This window comes from Salmo salar, chromosome ssa29 (assembly GCF_905237065.1).
Source record: "Salmo salar chromosome ssa29, Ssal_v3.1, whole genome shotgun sequence".
Taxonomy (NCBI): Eukaryota; Metazoa; Chordata; class Actinopteri; order Salmoniformes; family Salmonidae; genus Salmo; species Salmo salar.
The window spans coordinates 35,312,060-35,334,455 of NC_059470.1; the positions used below are offsets into that span (position 1 = coordinate 35,312,060).

General features: G+C 42.1%; 1 protein-coding gene across 2 annotated transcripts in view; it reads right to left on the minus strand.

Moving 5' to 3' along the window:
* The window catches only part of LOC106590644 (rho GTPase-activating protein 29), a 67,631-nt gene that overhangs the window by 11,902 nt on the left and 33,333 nt on the right, over positions 1–22,396 (minus strand). For both annotated transcript variants that reach the window (XM_045710914.1, XM_045710913.1), the window contains exons 4-16: positions 19,198–19,294; positions 16,106–16,181; positions 15,694–15,754; positions 13,086–13,241; positions 11,851–11,915; positions 11,588–11,698; positions 11,355–11,435; positions 6,157–6,318; positions 5,390–5,527; positions 4,943–5,145; positions 3,751–3,914; positions 2,391–2,519; positions 636–734 (exon numbers count right to left, since the gene is read on the minus strand). In XM_045710914.1, coding sequence (XP_045566870.1) covers positions 636–734; positions 2,391–2,519; positions 3,751–3,914; positions 4,943–5,145; positions 5,390–5,527; positions 6,157–6,318; positions 11,355–11,435; positions 11,588–11,698; positions 11,851–11,915; positions 13,086–13,241; positions 15,694–15,754; positions 16,106–16,181; positions 19,198–19,294 — 1,542 coding nt within the window. The remainder of the gene's footprint in view (positions 1–635; positions 735–2,390; positions 2,520–3,750; positions 3,915–4,942; positions 5,146–5,389; positions 5,528–6,156; positions 6,319–11,354; positions 11,436–11,587; positions 11,699–11,850; positions 11,916–13,085; positions 13,242–15,693; positions 15,755–16,105; positions 16,182–19,197; positions 19,295–22,396) is intronic.

Here is a 22,396-nt window from a genome sequence, read left to right on the forward strand (position 1 = left end):
CACATACTTTGGTCATGTGTATGTTCTGCTGTTATTCCAAACCGTGTTTTTCTCAGTCAGTGTACTTATGATGATACTTTTCTTGGGTGCTTATATTTATCTTTTTTCAATATTATATATTTTTTTAAACATATTCCAACACCCCCTGGGACTGGGGTCACAGCCAGAGTCAGACATTATCAATGGCAACCCTGGAGCAATTAGGGTTAAGTGCCTAGCTCAAGGGCACATAGACAGTTCTCTTTCACCTTGTCGGCTCTGGGATTCTAAATAGCAATATTTAGGTTACTGGTCTGATGCTCTAGCCGCCAGGCTACTTTTGTATTGCCGCTGAAGAGATTACCTCTCCACTAGACTGTTATTACACATTCTGAACTGTTACAATATACTCTTAGGACAATTCAAGTATGACCAACAGTTTTACCACACACACACACACACACACACACACACACACACACACACACACACACACACACACACACACACACACACACACACGCACACACGCACACACACCTTCTCTGAACTCAAATTTAAATTCCCAAAACTTTATTGACATGAAAAGTGTGACAACATACTTTTCCAAAGCAAACATATAGCGCCATATCAAATGAATGAACTATCTGACTCACCGTTGTCTGACAACGAGGGTGGCTCTCTCTCATCCAGGTCATCAGCTGACGACATGGTCCCCGTGGACGGGCTTCTGCGTAATCTCCTGTTGAAGTCACCTGAGCAGGAGGCAGTGAACACACAAAAGATCCTCATTGTATCTTATCAATAGTACTGTCTAGCTACTCACTACTACCGTGGCCTGTCTAACTGAGGCCTGGTCTAGTAATAGTACTAGATCCCTGGTTTGGGAGGTTATCTCAGTGTCTGCTCCTTTCTAGCCATAGCTTCAAGCCTTGATTGTTATGAACTGAGTGACTGACAAAGAGTCCACTTATTATAAGACATGGTTGAGACTGAGGGGCGTGGCACCCCTGGGCCCACCAATGGCAAGTGGTCAGGAGACCAGCAAGGGACCACTCACAAGACGTTCTGGGCAATTCATACCTCCATTCACTGATCAATCCCTCTGCTTGATTCCCTTATTGTTCTGATAATGGCCTGGACAAGAGACCCATCTCAGTGACAGGGCACATTTCTCTAGACATTGGGGCTCTTTGGGAAAGAAGGAATTAACTGACTGGCTAGATTGCAAACACTCATTCCAATCATTCTAGATTTGTATGAGTTCAAAGGTTCTAATGAGTCAGATTGATTAATCCAATTAAGTTAATTGTAACTAGTTAATTAAAACATCTCACTCAGGAACTGTTGTTGTGTATGATAGCAACATGAGAGTAACGGTAACACTATAAGTCATTTAAAGGAAACCTATCATAACACGTAATGAAAACCAAAACAACAGGAATCAGCATGTTACATAATCCACAGAATACAACACATGGTTAAACACCGACCAGAAGAACACAAAACTCCAGAGAATGTCACCGTTAAACCTGCCTGTAGTTCAGAAGTCCTTCAGGGGTATTATAGACACACCATCAGGACTCAGGCATGATCCTGCTATCCAAATGTCTGTCTGTCTGTGTCACGTCTAGGAGGGTGGCTGCTGTCTGTCTGTCTGTCTGTCTGTCTGTCTGTCTGTCTGTCTGTCTGTCTGTCTGTCTGTCTGTCTAGGAGGGTGGCTGCTGTCTGTCTGTCTGTCTGTGTCACGTCTAGGAGGGTGGCTGCTGTCTGTGTCACGTCTAGGAGGGTGGCGTCTGTCTGTCGTCTAGGAGGGTGGCTGCTATCCTGCTGCCTGCCTGCGTCAAATCTAGGAGGCTGTCTGCTGTCTGTCTGCTATCCTGCTGTCTGTCTGTCTGTGTCACATCTAGGAGGGTGGCTGCTATCCTGCTGTCTGTCTGTCTGTGTCATGTCTTGGAGGGTGGCTGCTATCCTGCCTGCCTGCCTGCCTGCCTGCCTGCCTGCCTGCCTGCCTGCCTGCGTCACATCTAGGAGTCTGTCTGTCTGCTATCCTGCTGTCTGTCTGTGTCATGTCTAGAGGGTGCTACCTGCCCCAGGTATGTTTGGTGGAGGAGGAATAATGGTCTGGGGCTGTTTTTCATGGTTCGGGCTCGGCCCCTTAATTCCAGTGAAGGGAAATCTTAACACTACAACATACAAAGACATTCTAGACGATTCTGTGCTTCAAACTTTGTGGCAACAGTTTAGGGAAGGCTCTTTCCTGTTTCATCATGACACAAAGCGAGGTCCATACGGAAATGATTTGTTGAGATCTATGTGGAAGAACTTGACTGGCCTGCACAGACTAGTGTAGTGTAGGTTGTGTGGAGATAGGGCCCTGGGCTAGGAAGGGTGGGTAGACAAGGCCTTACCTGGGCTGGCGGTGGGGGAGTCCATGGATCGGGACTCACTGCTGCCTCCGGTGCTCTCTGAGTCACTGCACATCTCCCTGCCCTGACTACCCGTTCCCCAGGCTCGGAACGGGCCCTGGAACCTCAGAGCTGGAACAAACAAAAGGGAAAAGTCATGTCATTTGTTACTGTCAGAAGACACATGTATAAGTATTGATATAATCCAATGGTAGAATACTGAACTTGGATTTGCTTGAGTTTTTAATGCATGTTTATTTTATATTTAAATCAAAAGATTTGAAAAAAAATAATAGACTAGTAATTCATTTTATGCAAATTCTGTCATAGAAATTCAGTAACCATCCAAAGTAATCATAGACTGAACGAGATAGCTAATTTTTTCCTAGATAGCATAATGAGTGGGTCATGTGGGAAAGAGGAGCACATTCATTTAGTATCAAGTGGTTCACATTGAAACACTTGAGAATCACAAAATAACAATATCATTCCAATAAAATCAATACAAACAACAATGATTTATCATGAATGGGTTGATTATGAAAGCATGAATTTAACATTCAAAATGTGATTTTCTTTTCAATCCCTTTGACGACCTGGATATGAAATAGACAGAGATTACCAAACTGAGATAGTAATTGAACTCTTTCCGCAGATTAAAACATGGTGAAATTATGCCGACAAAAAAATAAACTACTTGTCACAGAGTTCCTAAACCCAGAGGCACAACATCACAAAACCTCTGGGAATGCTTGGGAAACAGATCAAACAGACTAGGCCAGGAAAATCAATAAGAGAAGTGAAAAATTCTTCATCTTCTCTAAATCTACAACTTAGATACGAGCCAATGTCTTAAGTAGTTGAACATGGTATTACTCCAACCTCGGGGAAAAGTGACAATTTGACAAGTTAATTTTTGTCAAAAAAAACAACTTTATATGCTGATGTGAAAGAGCTGGGATGAGTGTGAGGATATGTCTGTTTCCCTGAATGACAGACAGTCATATGGGGACAGGGATGAATCTCAAAGCACTGGATCAATCTGGATGCTTCACACACACACACACAACGTAGCCTTTTCACCTCTATGAAAAACAAAGTTATCAGGCCCTGAGAACCTAGCATTTGTCAGATCAACAGATACCATCTAGAGCTGTTAGGCCAGACTAAAACCCATCTGCATGCATAAGAAAAGTAGAATGTCAATGTGTTTCAAGGAGATAATTAGCTGTAGTCTACTGTGATCTAAACGGATTGCTGAGGTTTTCCCTTTTAACCTGAATTACAGAATCAACCGTCATCAGAAACCCCTATGTATTTCTCTGTAAACGACCAGGTCACCCTCGTCACAAAACTAGGTTACCTTGGATGTCGGTGCTGCTGTTGGCGGGCCGCGTGTGGAACGGGCTGTCCACCTTGTCGGTCCCCAGGAAGTCTCCAGAGGTGGCGGACATCTGAGACAGGTTACCGTGGGAACTGTGGGTACTGCAGTGGGTGCTGCTCAACGACCGCTTGGCGAGAGGAAACCTGGAAGGAGGGAGAGAAGAGTTAACCTGACGTCTCACATCATAGGCTTTAAACATAGAGAGGATATCTAGTGTCTGGTGAGGGTACTGTAATCAATCAACATGAACTCACATGGATGGGTCCATAGCATTTACATACATGATTGCCCAATTCCGTAGCTGAAAGAGCAAATTGACTAATCCCATTAACATCAATACAAACCTGAAATGAACAGCCCAATCAACATGTCCATTCGCATACATGTGGAAATTGATAATGGCCTACTAATAATCAAAGGATGTAATACTAATCAATGGGCCCTGCTATAAGGACGTGCATATGGGCCGTCTATAGGATATAGGTCTATATTTAACCTGCGCTTCCCCTCCCTGTCGCTGCTTCTGATCAGGGGGAAGGATTGGGAGGAGAGGTAAACCAACCAACAACAAAGCATCTCTGTCATCCACTGTCTTTGTCACTAGTACACCACGACACCAGAGTCTATGACGACCACTCATGAAAGTAAGGGCGAAAATAGGTGGAGTTAAGAACGGCCATCTTGGGCCTATTTTATATCTGTGGCATCAGCAAAAGAGCTTAACAACTTTGATTTGAGTTTCAGTCAGAAGAAATGGCCTAAACAGAAATATAAAACCAGAGTTCTCCACTTATACCCACCCCCTCTTTCTCTCTCCCTCTTTCCCCCATGACCAGTCATTTCCTCAGGAAGACCTGCAGGCTAAACTCAATAGTGTTACCCTCTCTAACACAATCCCTCCCTCCCTCCCTCCCTCCCAGTCACTCCTTCTCAGCAAATCACTAAATATAGTACTATTCTCTCCGAGCCTTTTTCCATCTAAAGCAGTAGCTCTCTGTTATTAAAATCTCCCTACTCTCCCACAGAGAATAACTCATTTGTTTTGATAATGACTCTTAGGTAGGATGACGCGTCACATGTTTTTTTAGACACGCTATTCAGGTGTAAATAAATTGAAGCCGCAGTAGTAGGATAATCAAAATCACAGCATCCATCCAGTGTTCCCCCTCACCCTGCATTGTTACAGTGCGAGACGGTAACATCGAAGGAGTAGGACTGCACCCTGGGTCTGTCCAAATGGGCAGGAAGACTCCTGACGAAGTCGATGTATTGTTGGCCCGGTTCGTACAGCTTGGAGCTCTCACACAGAGACTGGTGATTGACAGGCAGAGACACAACCTGGGCCTGCTGCAGTTGGAACCAGTTCACAGTCATCTGGGGAGTCAGACAGACACAAGACAGCCCCTGAGATACAGCACCCATGGAAATAGAATAACTAGACACCATGTTTAAAAGACGGCCAGTGGAAATCTAGGAACTACCTTGACAAAAAAACTTTGAGGGACCAATGACACACTTGTTTTATAGTCAAATAAGCTCAGAAGTTAAATCGTCTCTATACAGTCCACAATTCTACTACATTTCTGAAAATATTTGGATACTGTATTCCTCAACATACCGCTTTCAGAGTGAGGTCACACTGGAAGACCAGCTTTCGTAACTGGGTGAGGATCTCACTCTTTGTGTTGGCCAGGTCCACTCTCTTCACCCCTACGTCTGTCAGACAGGCCTTGCAGTGGTCTCTGGCCTCATCCGCCTACGGAACAAGGCAGGGGGGGGTAACATGTCACAACTACAATCCACTGATCAAAATGGTAACATCTTCAGTATGTGAATGTGGATTCTAATTTAGCAGTTTAGGGTTAGTTGCTAAGAAGTTATTAACTGTTGTTTGATTGTGTATCTGAGTGAAGACTAGGCCTCGGTGATTAGTTTTGGGCCTCATAGGTAAGATTTGAACCTCAGGGACAAGCTATAGGCCTCAGTGAGTAACTAAGGCCTCATGGGCTACGCTATGGGTTTCAGGGAGGATGTATGGGCCTCAGGGACGAGCTATGGGCCTCAGGGACGAGCTATGGGCCTCAGGGACGAGCTATGGGCCTCAGGGACGAGCTATGGGCCTCAGGGACGAGCTATGGGCCTCAGGGACGAGCTATGGGCCTCAGGGACGAGCTATGGGCCTCAGGGACGAGCTATGGGCCTCAGGGACGAGCTATGGGCCTCAGGGACGAGCTATGGGCCTCAGGGACGAGCTATGGGCCAGTACGAAAAAAAGTATTGCACTAATTACTGTAAGTCGCTCTGGATAAGAACGTCTGCTAAATGACTATAATGTAATGTAATGAAATAATAGACGAGCTATGGGCCTCAGGGACGATGTCTTACCTTCTGCAGAGCCTCCTCCTCCAGCCTGCGTCTCTTCTCCAGCTTGGCTGATCCCAGCTGCTCCTCCTCTACTCGACTGGTGGACACTCGGGCCTTCTCATACTCCTCCTGTCTCTGGGCCTGCAGAACATGGGCCTTCCTCAGGGCACTATCCGTTTCATACTGAAAACACACACAGCATTAACACAAGAGAAACACAAGGCAAACAAACACACTAACAGTTATGTCTAGATGGGATACAGATGTCAAATTGACATTTTAGCTAACCCTAACCCTTTTCCTAACCTTAACCTGCTGTATAAGTTATCCTAACCTGCTACAAAATGTCAATTCTGACATACGCAGTATACCTTCTAGTCGACTGCAATTGAGCATTTCGTTGGGCGGTGAACGCCATGTGTACCCTGTACATACAAGTAATAAAACTTGAAACTCAAAACCCACTGACAAACATGTGCTGAATCAGTCCTAATCATTGTTCATGGTTCAACTTCAATTTTCTCTCACACTGCAAAGGAAAAACATGGAAACTATCCTGAGAGACATACAGTACCAGTCAAAAGTTTAGACACACCTACTCAAGAGTTTCTTTATTTTTACTATTTACAACATTGTAGAATAATAGTGAAGACATCAACACTATGAAATAACACATATGGAATCATGTAGTAACCAAAAAAAAGTCTTAAACACGTAAAAATAGATTTTATATTTCAGATTCTTCAAAGTAGCCACCCTTTGCCTTGATGAAAGCTTTGCACTCTTGTCAATCTCTCAACCAGCTTCATGAGGTAGTCACCTGGAATATATTTAAATTAACAAGTGTGCCTTGTTAGAAGTTAATTTGTGGAATTTCTTTCCTTCTTAAAATCAGTTATGTTGTGACAAGGTAGGGGTGGTTTACAGGAGATAGCCCTATTTGGTAAAAGACCAAGTCCATATTATGGCAAGAACAGCTCAAATAAGCAAAGATAAACGACAGTCCATCATTACCTCAAGGCATGAAGGTTAGTCAATCTGGAAAATGTCAAGAACTTTGAAAGTTTCTTCAAGTGCAGTCACAAAAACCATCAAACGCTATGATGAAACTGGCTCTCATGAGGACCGCCACAGGAAAAGAAGACCCAGAGTTGCCTCTGCTGCAGAGGATAAGTTCATTAGCGTTACCAGCCTCAGAAATTGCAGCCAAAATAAATGCTTCACAGAGTTCAAGTAACAGACACATCTCAACATCAACTGTTCAGAGGAGACGGCATGAATTAGACCTTCATGGTTGACTTGGTGCAAAGAAAGCACTACTAATGTACACCAATAAGAAGAAGAGACTTGCTTGGGCTAAGAAACACAAGCAATGGACATTAGACCGGTAGAAATCTGTCCTTTGGTCTGATGAGTCCAAATTTGAGATTTTGGTTCCAAACACTGTGTCTTTGTGAGACGCAGAGTAGGTGAATGGATGATCTCCGTATATGTGGTTCCCACCGTGAAGCATGGAGGAGGAGGTGTGATAGTGTGGGGGTGCTTTGCTGGTGACACTGAGTGATTTATTTAGAATTCAAGGCACACTTAAACAGCATGGCTACCACTGCATTCTGCAGTGCTACACCATCCCATCTGGTTTATGTTTAGTGGGACTATCATTTGATTTTCAACAGGACAATGACCAAAAACACACCTCCAGGCTGTGTAAGGGCTATTTGACCAAGAAGGGGAGTGATGGAGTGCTGCCTGGCCTCCACAATCACCCGACCTCAACTTGATGTCTTCACTATTATTCTACAATGTAGAAAATAGTAAAAATAAATAAAAACCCTTGAATGAGTATGTGTGTCCAAACATTTGACTGGAACTGTACATTAGCCAGCCCAGACACTCACTCACTCACTCACTCACTCACTCACTCACTCACTCACTCACTCACTCACTCACTCACTCACTCACTCACTCACTCACTCACTCACTCACTCACATCCTGAGCTCCATTGTGCAGAGGTGTTAAACTGTGCAGCCTTCCAGATGAAGAGCTATCACTGATAAGGAGTGGATATTACTGGAAACCTAAGTTTACCAGTAAACTACAAGAATGTTGGTATCTTTCAAAGATTTTATGTAAATTCTCACAAGACATCTAGTGGCCCTTTTAAGTACTTCAGATTATCTCAAGTGTCTGAAATAATCTCTGGCCCTCTATGTGGCCTTATCATGTGTAAAATATAAGAATAAGAAGATTTTCTAAATTAAAAAAATAGAATGACAAAGCTGTAAAACATTATCCTAAATATAAACCATCAACTTAGTGAATAGCGTTGGTGTTTAATATTTGCCTGACAACTCAAACTGAATTCTTCCACTGCTCTATGTTAGCTACATACCTCAGTCTGAGACTGACATCATTGAAGTCGTTTGTGATGAAGTCAAAATGAGGGGTGTTGTACAAAACAAAGGCAACAGCGATTGGATAATCGTTAACCAATCAGAGTCTCAAAGCCAATGACACTGTGTGCAGCTCTCCCGGCCGGTACTAACATAAATAACATGAGAATATCCACTTCTGCTAAGCTTCCCAGTAAAGCAACGAAAACAAGCAAGCATCCCAGAAAAATGCTAAAAAAAAGCCAACATTAACATATGTAGCTTAAGAAACAAGGTTCATGAAGTTAATAACTTGCTAGTAACAGATGACTCGTATTTTCTCTGAAACTCACTTAGACAATACCTTTGATGAAACAGTGGTATCAATACAAGGTTATAAAATTTATAGAAAAGACAGAAATGCCAATGGTGGAAGTGTGGCTGTTTATATTCAGAACCACATTCCTGTAAAGATTAGAGGATCTCATGTTAAATACTGTTGAGGTAGTATGGCTACAGATTCATCTGCCTCACCTAAATCCGATTATTGTGGGAAGCTGCTATAGACCACCAAGTGCTAACAGTCAGTATCTAGACAACGTGTGAAATTCTTGATAATGTATGTGATATCAAAATAGAGGTATATTTTCTGGGTGATTTAAATATTGACTGGCTTTCATCAAGCTCCCCCACTCAAGAAAAAGCTTCAAACTGTAACCAGTGCCTGCAACCTGGTTCAGGTTATCAGTCAACCTACCAGGGTAGTTACAAACAGCACAGGAATTAAATCATCAACATATATTGATCACATCTTTACTAATGCTGCATCTTTACTAATGCTGGATACTGCTTTACAGCAGTATCCAAATCCATTGGATGTAGTGATCACAATATAGCAGCCATGTCTAGAAGAACCAAAGTTCCAAACACTGGGCCTAATATAGTGTATAAGAGGGTCATATAAGAAGTTTGTAGTGATTCCTATGTTGTTGATGTAAACAATATTTGTTGGTCTGTGGTTTGTAATGAGGAGCAAACAGACATTGCACTTGATACATTTATGACATTGCTTATCCCAGTTACTGATAAGGATGCAGCATTATGTAAATGACTGTAAAAACTGTTAAATCCCTGTGGATTGATGAGGAATTGAAACATTTTATGGTTGAGCGGGATGAGGCTAAAGGAATGGCAAATAAGTCTGACTGCACAACCGATTGGCAAACGTACTGCAAATTGAGAAATCATGCGACGAATATAAATAAAAAGAAGAAACTACACTATGAAACAAAGATTAATGACAAAGAATGATAGTAAAAAGCTTTGGAGCACCTTCAATTACATTTAAAAAAAAAGGCAAACTCAGCTCCATAATTCAACTTAGCTCCAACATTTATTGAATCAGATGGCCCATTCATTACAAAACCGACTGATATTGCCAACTACTTCAATGATTTTTTCATTGGTAAGATTAGCAAATTTAGGTACATATCTGACCAAATTATGAAAGACAAGGATTGTCATTTTGAATTCCCGTAGAGTGAGTGTGGAAGACGTAAATAAAGTATTGTTGTCTATCAACAATGACAAGCCAACGGGGTCTGCCAACTTGGATGGAAAATTACTGAGGATAATAGCAAACGATATGGCCACTCCTATTTGCCATATCTTCAATTTAAGCCTACTAGAAAGTGTGTTGCCCTAAGGCCTGCAAGGAAGCAAAAGTCATTCCGCTGCCTAAGAATAGTAAAGCCCCCTTTACTGGCTCAAATAGCCGACCAATCAGCATGTTACTAACCTTTAGTAAACTTTTGGAAACAATAGTGTTTGACCAGATACAATGCTATGTTACAGTACAAACTGACAACAGACTTTCAGCACGGTTATATGGAAGGACATTCAACAAGCACAGGACTTACACAAATGACTGATGATTGGCTGAGAGAAATTGATGATAAAAAGATTGTGGGGGCTGTTTTGTGAGACTCCAGTGTGACTTTTGACATTATCGATCATAATCTGCTGCTGTAAAAACGTATGTGTTATTTCTTTACAACCCCTGCTATATTGTGGATAAAGAGTTACCTGTCTAACAGAACACAGAAGGGGTTCTTTAATGGAAGCCACTCCAACATAATACAGGTAGAATCAGGAATTCCCCAGGGCAGCTGTCTAGGCCCCGTACTTTTTTCAATCTTTACTAATGACATGCCACTGGCTTTGAGTAAGAGTAAAAGTGTGTCTATGTATGCAGATGACTCAACACTATACGGGTCAGTTGCTGGATAGTAGGCAAGTTCAATATGAGGGTTTCAGCATGAAATATCCTTTATATATTTATTTCATTATGTCAATATGTATTTGTTGTCAATGTTGACGTCAAAATGGTGGCTGTTGTCAAAAAAAGTAAATAGTTGGTAGAGTTGCAGAGTTAATTGAAAATAATTGTTGATTAGATGCTTCTTTCATTAATTAGGCTATTTTCACTTGAACCATATGGTCAATCTACTATAAACTAAATTGACCTTTTGAAGTGTTGAAGGTCCACCCACCATTTTCTTTTAAAGTGTCCTTTTGAAGTTTCACCCACCATTTCCTTCTAGCGACCTTTTGAAGTGTTATAGTTCCACCCACCATTTCCTTTTAGCGACCTTTTGAAGTATTGACATTTCACCCAACATTTTCTTTTAAAATGACCTTCTGAAGCATTGTAATTCCATCCACCATTTTCTTTTAAAGTGACCTATTGAAGTTCCACCCATCATTTTCTTTTAAAGTGACCTTTTGAAGTATTGACATTTCACCCAACATTTTCTTTTAAAGTGACCTTTTGAAGTTCCACCCACCATTTTCTTCTGTTCTCTCTGCCACTGCTCCTTGACCTCCTTCCTCAGTTTGTCCAGCTCGGTCTTCCGCGCGAGGAGAGGCTAGAGAACCAACCAAAAAAAACACACGCATAAACACACACATACACACGCTCTAGTGAGTCAATGCTAACATATCCATCAACGACCTCAGTCTGGTTTATGCAGATCAGAGCATGACATACTGTAGAAAAGTCACAGACAGATGTCTATACCTGCATGAATTTGTTGGTTTGAAGGGCAGCTGCTGTGTGCAGTAGGAGCTGGCTGTACTCAATATCGTTCTTGAACGCAGACATGTAGATGTCCCGGAATGGCATGAACTCCTTTTGATGGGAAGACAACTACAGTTACAAATCACAATTCAAAATGAGGCTTTAAAATGACTATGTTATGACAGCTGTCCTCTTGAGATAACGGTTGACTGGTGAATAGTTATTATACCAAGCTGAGCAGAAACATATTTAATCATAATCACCTGATGACTTGCGATTGTCTTCGCTGATTCTGCCATTTTGGCGTAGCTCCTCGCACACTCGATATCTGGAATCAGACACTCAACGTTACGACATGTCCCGAAGGCAAGACATAACAGTCCACTAAAGTGCAAGTGTTGAACAAATGGAATGGCTAGCCTGGTTGTCATCAGAGGAGGTTGGTGGCACCTTAATTTGGGAGGACGGGCACATGGTAATGACTGGAGCTGAATAGGCAGAAAGGGATCAACATCAAACACATGGTTTCCATGTGTTTGATGTCATTCCATTCGCTCCATTCCAAGCCATTATTATGAGACGTCCTCCCCTCAGCAGGCTCCACTGATTGCCATAGATACCATATATGTTCAATACAGCAGGATTAAGTAGCTACTGTGTGTAGTATGATGACAGTCAGTGATTAAGTACAGGACAGACTACAAATGCCCAGTAACCTATTAATGCAAATAGAGGAGCTAACGGTAAATGACTGAACACACTTCTACACTGTGTTTAGGTAAGTTTCGAGTTTACTGTATTGACAAACCCTTATCAGAGTTATATTCAACCCATGCAAGTTTGTCCTTGTGTTTATCTGCGGCAAAATAGCACAGGTGTGAAACTATCTATTAATGTCTACAAGTAGCCTAATGCTAGAACAAACTAAGCTAATGCTAGGCTAATGCTAGAACAAACTAAGCTAATAAAGCTAATGCTAGAACAAACTAAGCTAATAAAGCTAATGCTAGAACAAACTAAGCTAATAAAGCTAAGGCTAGGCTAATGCTAGAACAAACTAAGCTAATGCTAGAACAAACTAAGCTAATAAAGCTAATGCTAGAACAAACTAAGCTAATAAAGCTAAGGTTAGGCTAATGCTAGAACAAACTAAGCTAATAAAGCTAAGGCTAATGCTAACACAAACTAGGCTAATAAAGCTAAGGCTAGACTAACGCCAAGACAAAAACTTCCCGAGCTGAGGTAAAAGGAGTTAAAGGTTAGCAACCTTAAAGACCCCTAACGGTGTCACAGCATACACCGATCCCAGCATAAACACTGTATGTCAGAGGACTGTAGCTCAGACCATACAGATACCATATAATACTAGTTGTATAATATCTTATAACAGTGTTCTATCTAATTCTGTGGCTCCGACTCACCCGTAATGAGGTGTTTCTCTGTATGAATCCTATGTGTGTTAGACGAGGGGGGGAGGGAGAAAGAAAGAGCGACTGACCCATACTGATTCGTTTATCCACCCAGGCCAGTAACTCCTTGGTGTACATGGACCAGGCCTTGGTGTAGAGCAGAGCCGACTCCACCCCGCCTTCACTCCGCTGCAGCGCCACGTCCACACCGTCCACCTCCTCCAACCTCGCCGGCAGCGACGGACCTGTGATGGTAACGGTAACAAGCCATGGGTTGGGGAAAAAGAAGTCAGTTGACCTAGGCCTGACACTGAGCATCGCTACCTACTGGCTAACGGCTAACTGGCAACTAGCTATGGACAAGATCCCTCTATCAGATGTGTGTGTATGTGTGTGTGTCTGTGTACAAGTGTGTATGACTGTGTGTGTGTGTGTTTGTGTGTACGTGTGTGTGAACGTGTGTGTCAGATCTGTCAGAGAGTAAAGTCCCTGTTGCCCTTGAGTTACATGTTATTAATACACTGTAATACTAAGTAGACTGGACAGAGCTTGTTGACCTTGAGTTATGTGTTGTTAATACACTGTAATACTAAGTAGACTGGACAAGGATTGTTGACCTTGGGTTATGTGTTATTAATACACTGTAATACTAAGTAGACTGGACAGAGATTGTTGACCTTGGGTTATGTGTTATTAATACACTGTAATACTAAGTAGACTGGACAGAACAGGGATTGCCTCCTGTATGTATTAATTAGACCAAGCCGACAGGTCACTCACTGTGTGAATGGAGCTCTTATATAGGCCCACTAACTATACCACAGAGACTCCATATTTATTTTATTTATTTTTATTTAACCAGGTAGGCTAGTTGTGAACTAGTTCCCATTTACAACTGCGACCTGGCCAAGATAAAGCAAAGCAGTTCGACACATACAACAACAGAGTTACACATGGAATAAACAAACATACAGTCAATAATACAGTAGAAAAAAAGTCTATATACAGTGTGTGCAAATGAGGTAAGATAAGGGAGGTAAGGCAATAAATAGCCCATGGTGTCAAAGTAATTACAATTTACCAATTAAACACTGGAGTGATAGATGAAACTGTACAAACCATAGAAATAGCCTAGCCGTAGAAACCATAGAAACCATTACCCTAGCCATAGAAACCAACATGCAGTCACCAGACAGTTTATTAGGTACCCCATTCACGAAAATGGATCACTCCTACAGACAGTCAGTCACGTGGCCATGGCTTGGAATATAAAGCCGGCAGACAGGCATCGAGGCATTCAGTAACTGTTCAATTGAATGTTAGAATGGGCGAAACAAGTGACCTAAGTAGCTTTGAGTGTGGTATGATCGTCGGTCCCAGGTACGACAGTGTCTAGGGTTTCCTGAGAATGGTGTGACAAACAAACAAAAAACATCCAGCCAGCAACAGTCCTGTGGGCGAAAAAAGCTGGTTGATGCGATGAGTGAAGTCGAACGAGAATGGCATGAACCATGCAAGCTAACAGGAGGGCCCCAAACAGACAAATAATGGCATAATACAACAGTGGTGTGCAGAATGGCATCTCGGAACGCACAACTCGTCGATCCTTGTCAAGGATGGGCTATTGCAGCAGACGACCACACCGGGTTCCACTCCTATCAGTTAAAAACAAGAAGAAGCGGCTCCAGTGGGAACGCGATCACCAACACAGTGGAACCCGAGGAGTGGAAAAACATTGCCTGGTCCGACGAATCCTAGTTCCTGTTGCGTCATGCGGGTGGCATAGTCAGGATTTGGCGTAAGCAGCATGAGTCCATGGACCCATCCTGCCTGGTGTCAACGGTACAGGCTAGTGGCAGTGGTGTACTGCCGTCTAATCTGCAGCAACTACGTGATGCCATCACGTCAGCATGGACCAACATCCCTGTGGAATGTTTCCGACTTGTAGAATCCATGCCCCGAAGAACTCGGGCTGTTCTGGAATGCATGCCCCGAAGAACTCGGGCTGTTCTGGAATGCATGCCCCGAAGAACTCGGGCTGTTCTGGAATGCATGTCCCGAAGAACTCGGGCTGTTCTGGAATCCATGTCCCGAAGAACTCGGGCTGTTCTGGAATCCATGTCCCGAAGAACTCGGGCTGTTCTGGAATCCATGTCCCGAAGAACTCATGCTGTTCTAGGGGCTAAGGGGAGTCTGACCAGGTACTAGATGGTGTACCTAATAAACTGGCTGGTGAATATCTTTACTGTCAACCCCGGGACAAATAGCTCTTCAACACAATGACACCTCACCACAGACAAAATCCAAAACATTCACAGAGGGAGGGCTGGTTTATGTCATTGTGCAATGATTTTATAAGGGACTTCCAAGCCAAGCAGTCAAAGAGTAAATTATATATATATATTTGTTTCACCTTTATCTAACTAGGCAAGTCAGTTAAGGACAAATTCTTATTTTCAATGACGGCCTAGGAACAGTGGTTTAACTGTCTTGTTCAAATGGCAGAACGACAGATTTTTACCTTGTCAGCTCGGGGATTCGATCTTGCAACCTTTCGGTTACTAGTCCAACGGTCTAACCACTAGGCTACCTGCTAACATATTCTATTGTTTTTTTTTTTTTTTTTTTTTGTTAAGAGCTATCAGTTGTTAAGTGGATGGAGTAGTAAAGTGACATGGTGATTTTAGTGCATCTTACCTGGCGGAACATCTTTCTCTAGATCGGAGCCTCCAGACTCCCCAGAAAGGTTCTCGAACGACTGGGAACAAGACAGACAGACAGAGCATGGTGATGAATAAGGAACAGGAGGGTCCTGTATATGACATGGCTAACAAATAATAAAAAAATATATCCCTTTGTGGTAAGAAACAACACATTAAATCACGCTGTAATGAATTAATCACTAGAAGAGATTTCAGGAGTAGCCTCCACTTCAAACGGGAAACAATCATCATACAGTGTTATGTTGTTGCCTGAGAGCCGCATAACCTTTGACATCCCCATCCTGGGGTATCTTCAGACAGTGTATCGCCTGGCTTTACTGTAAACACATACATAATGTCCAGACAGACAGTTGTTGTGTAGGGGGAAGTGTGTGTGTGTGTCTTACCCTGCTTCTCGGAGTCAGGGGGTTCAGCACCAACGGTGATCCATTGTCTATATCTCCCATAAGGAAGTCAGACACTCTGAAAGACGAACACACAACGACAATGAAAAGCACACACAGACTATGGGAATGACTCTTAACGGGTAGGAAGCATAAACATAACTACATGTAACATATGGATTTGCATTAGTATACAATGACCAGAATTCTGAAGAAAAAAAATCAGGAGTGTGATGTAATATAATAAGGACCAGGCAAGCCGACCTATAACGCCAACAGAATAACTTCAAAAGTATAACTTCAAATTAAACCAAAACGTTTGCACTCATGACTATTGGTTTAAATGTAATCTTTCAGCCAATTTACAAGCAAATACTTTATGAATTTGTTACAAATCAACATGCAAGGTTGCTAGCCAACTAGCCTATATTAAAGTAAACCAAAGTTTTGGAAAAACATAATGCCATCTAACCAGTTATCAAAGAATGTTAGCTATATGCAATTATCTTAGCCAGCAAGCTAATGTTAGCTATTTAGACAACTAGCTATTAGCCTAGCCAGCCTAGCCAATCACCACGGTTATGGTTGGCAAGCTAGAGCCCAACTACTGATGACTAGCTAGAACACAACTAACACAACTAAAACATAACTGCAGATCAAAAGCAAAAAGAGAGCAGAGACTTACAGATGGTTGGCTGAGGCCCATCTGATGGTAAAACTTTTTAAAAAGAGTGCAGGCTGAGTTGGCTACCAAAGCGAGGGGAGGTGGGACGCTCACAGCGCTGAAGGAGAGTCAGTGGGGGAAATCTAATAGCTAGCTAAAATCCAAAATAGATAAGATTCCAGATGTCAGGCAACTAGTGCGCCATCACCAAGGTGGAAAAAGTTACAAAACTACCGTAGCCTAATTCACAGAGAACATGCCGAAAAGTTGACAAAACAAAAAAAAGAGAACAGATGAGCTACTACACAATTAGAACAAACAGCTATGATTTTCTCTCACGTTTTGAGCCCACAGCAAGAAAGCACAAGTCTGCTGTGCTTACAGGTTCCCACTAGATAACACAGCCACAAAGTCCATGACGAGCATGAGGATGCTAACGTTAGCCAGCTTGACATAGCTACCGAGCTAGCATACGAATTTGGTATCACAGAGTAGATTCTCTATATGACCTTGAGAAATAGTGCATTGAGGGTAATTTAGAAAATATCTGGAAATAAGTTAATAAATATGTAATAACACAAAAACATAACTATGTTTGTTGTTATAGGTAACCAGATCATGACTACAAATAAGTCACTAATTCTTTGACTACACTGTGTTGTTATTTGGTGAGTAAAAACTCATGCTTCCTACCCTTTAAGCACTGGTCTGGGGTCAGTTGTGTTGTATTTAGCACAATGGTTAGGGAATGAATCGGGGTAGGGCAAACATCAATGATTGTGTTCCTAGATCAATGGTTGTGGGCTACATCCTCTATATAACACAAGACGCTGTGATAACCTTCACCCTCCCCACTGCCACACATCACATCGTCGATACTCTATCAGATACAGAGGTACCATACTCTGGAATTATTATCTTCACATTGCCAAAACATCATCATCATCCCTCAATAACTTCAAGCGAAGACTGGGAGTCAGCCTGATGAACCAAACTACTCAGTAATGTCCTCCATGAAGACTGGGGGTCAGCCTGATGAACCAAACTACTCGGTAATGTCCTCCATGAAGACTGGGGGTCAGCCTGATGAACCAAACTACCCAATAATCCCCTCCATGTAGCCCAGGCCTGGGCTATTCCAGTCCTCAGGGGCCTGATTGGTGTCACTTTTCCCCCATCCCTAGCAAACACACCTTTTTCAGAGTCAGTAGAAAGGCCTCTTTAGTGTCCTAAGTTTTCATAACTGTGACCTTAATTGCCTACCGTCTGTAAGCTGTTAAGGTCTTAATGACCGTTCCACAGGTGTATGTTCATTAATTGTTTATAGTTCAGCGTGGGAAACAGTGTTTAAACCCTTTACAATGAAGATCTGTGAGGACTGGAGTTGACCAGGCCTGAATTGTAGGCTAACTCTCACACATGTGCGCACACACACATAATCAAACATGGTTTTTCTTGTTTACTGAGTATATTATGTACAATTATAATTCAGACGGTTTGCTTAACTGATTGAACAAACTTTTTTTAAACTTATATTTATGGTGTGGTTTTCATATCAGCCCTTTTGGGATTCCAAACTCACCTGCACACCGTTTTCACAACATTTTTGTTGTTGTATCTGTACTGTTTTGTCTTTCACTTCTTTTCTTTGGTGCGAATAAATAAAACCTAAAAACCTCTCTCTCTGTGAGAGCCAACACAGGCAGCCATTATGTAATGATATATAGTCTTAAGGTTGAGAATATTACATTTTCGAGGGGTGTAAGACAAGGACGTCTGTTATCACTGCATTTATGTATTATGGTGATGGAAATACTTGGTATGAAGACAATATCAAATATAGTTTGAAGAGTCAGAAAAACAAAGCACCTGCATTTATCACTAATATACTAATATCACTAACATATCACTAATATAATAATATCACTAACATATCACTAATATACTAATATCCCTCATATACTAACATCACTAATATCACTAATATAACTAACATACCACTAATATAACTAATATACTAATATCACTAGCATATCACTAATATCACTAACATATCACTAATATACCACTAATATCACTAATATACCACTAATATACTAATATCACTAATATACCACTAATATACTAATATCACTAATATACCACTAATATACTAACATCACTAATATACTAATATCACTAACATCACTAATATACTAATTTCACTAACTCACTAATATACCCCTAACATATCACTAATATATTAATATATCACTAATATATTAATATATCACTAATATACCACTAACATACTAATATATCACTAACATACCACTAACATACTAATATATCACTAATATATTAATATCACTAACATACTAATATACCACTAACATACTAATATATCACTAATATACCACTAATAAATCACTAATAAACCACTAATACTTACATATTTCCAAAGGTGAATGCCAGTGTGTCGATAGAAGTGTATATCTCTCCGAAAAGCTTCTGCTTGTTCTCTTCGTTCACTTCTTTGAAGTTAACACCTGTCAAAAGGGATAAAGTTTGGCTGTGAAACTAAATAACTGACATGCTATCTACAGTATGTTCCGGATGTCAAATGTACGTTAAAAGAATACATGAATACTGAACAAAAATATAAAACACAATATGTAATAATTTCAACGATTTTACAGTTCATATAAATTCATTATGCCCTAATCTATGGATTTCATATGACTGGGCAAGGGCGCAGCGATGGGTGGAGACACCAGTTTTTCCCCACAAAAGGGATTTATTACAGATTGAAAGATTCATCAGTTTCATCAGCTGTCTGGGTGGCTGTCTCACATGCTAACCAAACTGCACGCGTGCGTCCGTCCGTCCACGTGGGCCATTGCACGCAAGTTGATTTTGTTCACCCACACCAGAAGCGATCAGGACATGCAGGTTGAAATATCAAAACTCTGAACCAATTATATTAATTTGGGGACAGGTCAAAAAGCATTCAACATTTATGGCAATTTAGCAAGCTAGCTTGCTGTTGCTAGCTAATTTGTCCTGGTATATAAACATTGGGTTGTTATTTTACCTGAAATGCACAAGGTCCTCTACTCCAACAATTAATCCACAGATAAAATCCACAGTAAACTGTATTTGTTTCTCGTCATCTCTGCTCCTTCCTTCTTTTTCTCCTTTGGACTTTATATGGTGGTTGTCAACCAACTTTACAGCATTACTACAACCGACCGGAGTGTGGACCTAAGTTCATCTTTCAGTCACCCACGTGGGTATAACCAATGAGGAGATGGCACGTCAGTGTATGCTCCTAAAAAACCAATGAGGAGATGGCACGTCAGTGTATGCTCCTAAAAAACAAATGAGGAGATGGGAGAGGCAGGACCAATTTCTATTTTAGCGCCTGGCCATGCAGACGCTCGTTGACGCCCCTGAGAAGTGTAGGTGCAATGATTGAATAACATGTATGTGTACATTTATTTTGCAACGCTGGTCAGCATGTCAGACGATCCCGCAGGTGAAGAAGCCGGATGTGTAGGTCCTGGGCTGGCGTGGTTACATGTGGTCTGCGGTTGTGAGGCCGGGTTGGACGTACAGCCAAATTCTCTAAAATGATGTTAGAGGCGGCTTATGGAAGATAAATGAACATTAAATTCTCTGGCAACAGCCCTGGTGAACATTCCTGCAGTCAGCATGTTAATTGCACATTTTAGAGGGGCATTTAATTTTCCCCAGCACAAGGTGCACCTGTGTAACGATCATGCTGTTTAATCAGCTTCTTGATATTCCACACCTGTCAGGTGGCTGGATTATCTTGGCAAACGGGAAATGCTCACTAACAGAGAAGTAAAGACATTTGTGCACAACATTTTAGAGAAATAAGGTTTTTGTAAGTATTTACAAAAAAATATATTTTATTTCAGCTCATGAAACATGGGACCAACATTTTACATGTTGCATTTATATTTTTGTTCAGTATATATCCAACATGAACATGATACTCATCATTATCCAAATATGTTTCAATACAAATTGAGAGTCTACATAACATGAGTCATGAGAAACCAACGGTCATTAATCCCTAAAACACTTAATCAGAGTAGTTAGGCCTGAAAAAGCAGAGATTTGACTAAATCAGTATATATTTGACTGAAACTGCAGAGATTTTACAGAGTAGCGATTTGACTGAAGTGTAATCTGGAAAGGCACACAGTTTCCTTCCTGCCTTGAGTCTAAACAGAGTGATGACAGAAAAAGAGAAGGGGAAAAAGACCAATGTAAATAGGTCTATAATCATTCTCCACAATAAACTTCCTGTCCCAGTCCCACTGGGGAGGAGAGAAAATAAACCAGGATTAGAGCAGGCAGCGCTGTCCAGCGTCTGAAATGGCACCCTATTCCCTATATAGTAGACTACTTTTGAACAAAGTTCTATGGGAGCTCCCTAAGGGCCCTTGGTATGTAATCCCAGTGACGCCATTCCCCCAGGCTGTCGACGTCCTCTCTCCTCTCTGCCTAACAATGGAGATGTCTAGAGACCAGGTCTCTCTCCTTTCTGCCTAACAATGGAGATGTCTATAGACCAGGTCTCTCTCCTTTCTGCCTAACAATGGAGATGTCTATAGACCAGGTCTCTCTCCTCTCTGCCTAACAATGGAGATGTCTAGAGACCAGGAGGCCTCTCTACCTAACAATGGAGATGTCTACAGACCAGGAGGCCTCTCTGCCTAACAATGGAGATGTCTACAGACCAGGAGGCCTCTCTGCCTAACAATGGAGATGTCTACAGACCAGGAGGCCTCTCTGCCTAACAATGGAGATGTCTACAGACCAGGAGGCCTCTCTGCCTAACAATGGAGATGTCTACAGACCAGGAGGCCTCTCGGCCTAACAATGGAGATGTCTACAGACCAGGAGGCCTCTCGGCCTAACAATGGAGATGTCTACAGACCAGGAGGCCTCTCTGCCTAACAATGGAGATGTCTATAGACCAGGAGGCCTCTCTGCCTAACAATGGAGATGTCTACAGACCAGGAGGCCTCTCTGCCTAACAATGGAGATGTCTACAGACCAGGAGGCCTCTCTGCCTAACAATGGAGATGTCTATAGACCAGGAGGCCTCTCGGCCTAACAATGGAGATGTCTATAGACCAGGAGGCCTCTCTGCCTAACAATGGAGATGTCTATAGACCAGGAGGCCTCTCTGCCTAACAATGGAGATGTCTATAGACCAGGAGGCCTCTCTGCCTAACAATGGAGATGTCTATAGACCAGGAGGCCTCTGCCTAACAATGGAGATGTCTATAGACCAGGAGGCCTCTCTGCCTAACAATGGAGATGTCTAGAGACCAGGAGGCCTCTCTGCCTAACAATGGAGATGTCTAGAGACCAGGAGGCCTCTCTGCCTAACAATGGAGATGTCTATAGACCAGGAGGCCTCTCTGCCTAACAATGGAGATGTCTATAGACCAGGAGGCCTCTCTGCCTAACAATGGAGATGTCTACAGACCAGGAGGCCTCTCTGCCTAACAATGGAGATGTCTACAGACCAGGAGGCCTCTCTGCCTAACAATGGAGATGTCTATAGACCAGGAGGCCTCTCTGCCTAACAATGGAGATGTCTATAGACC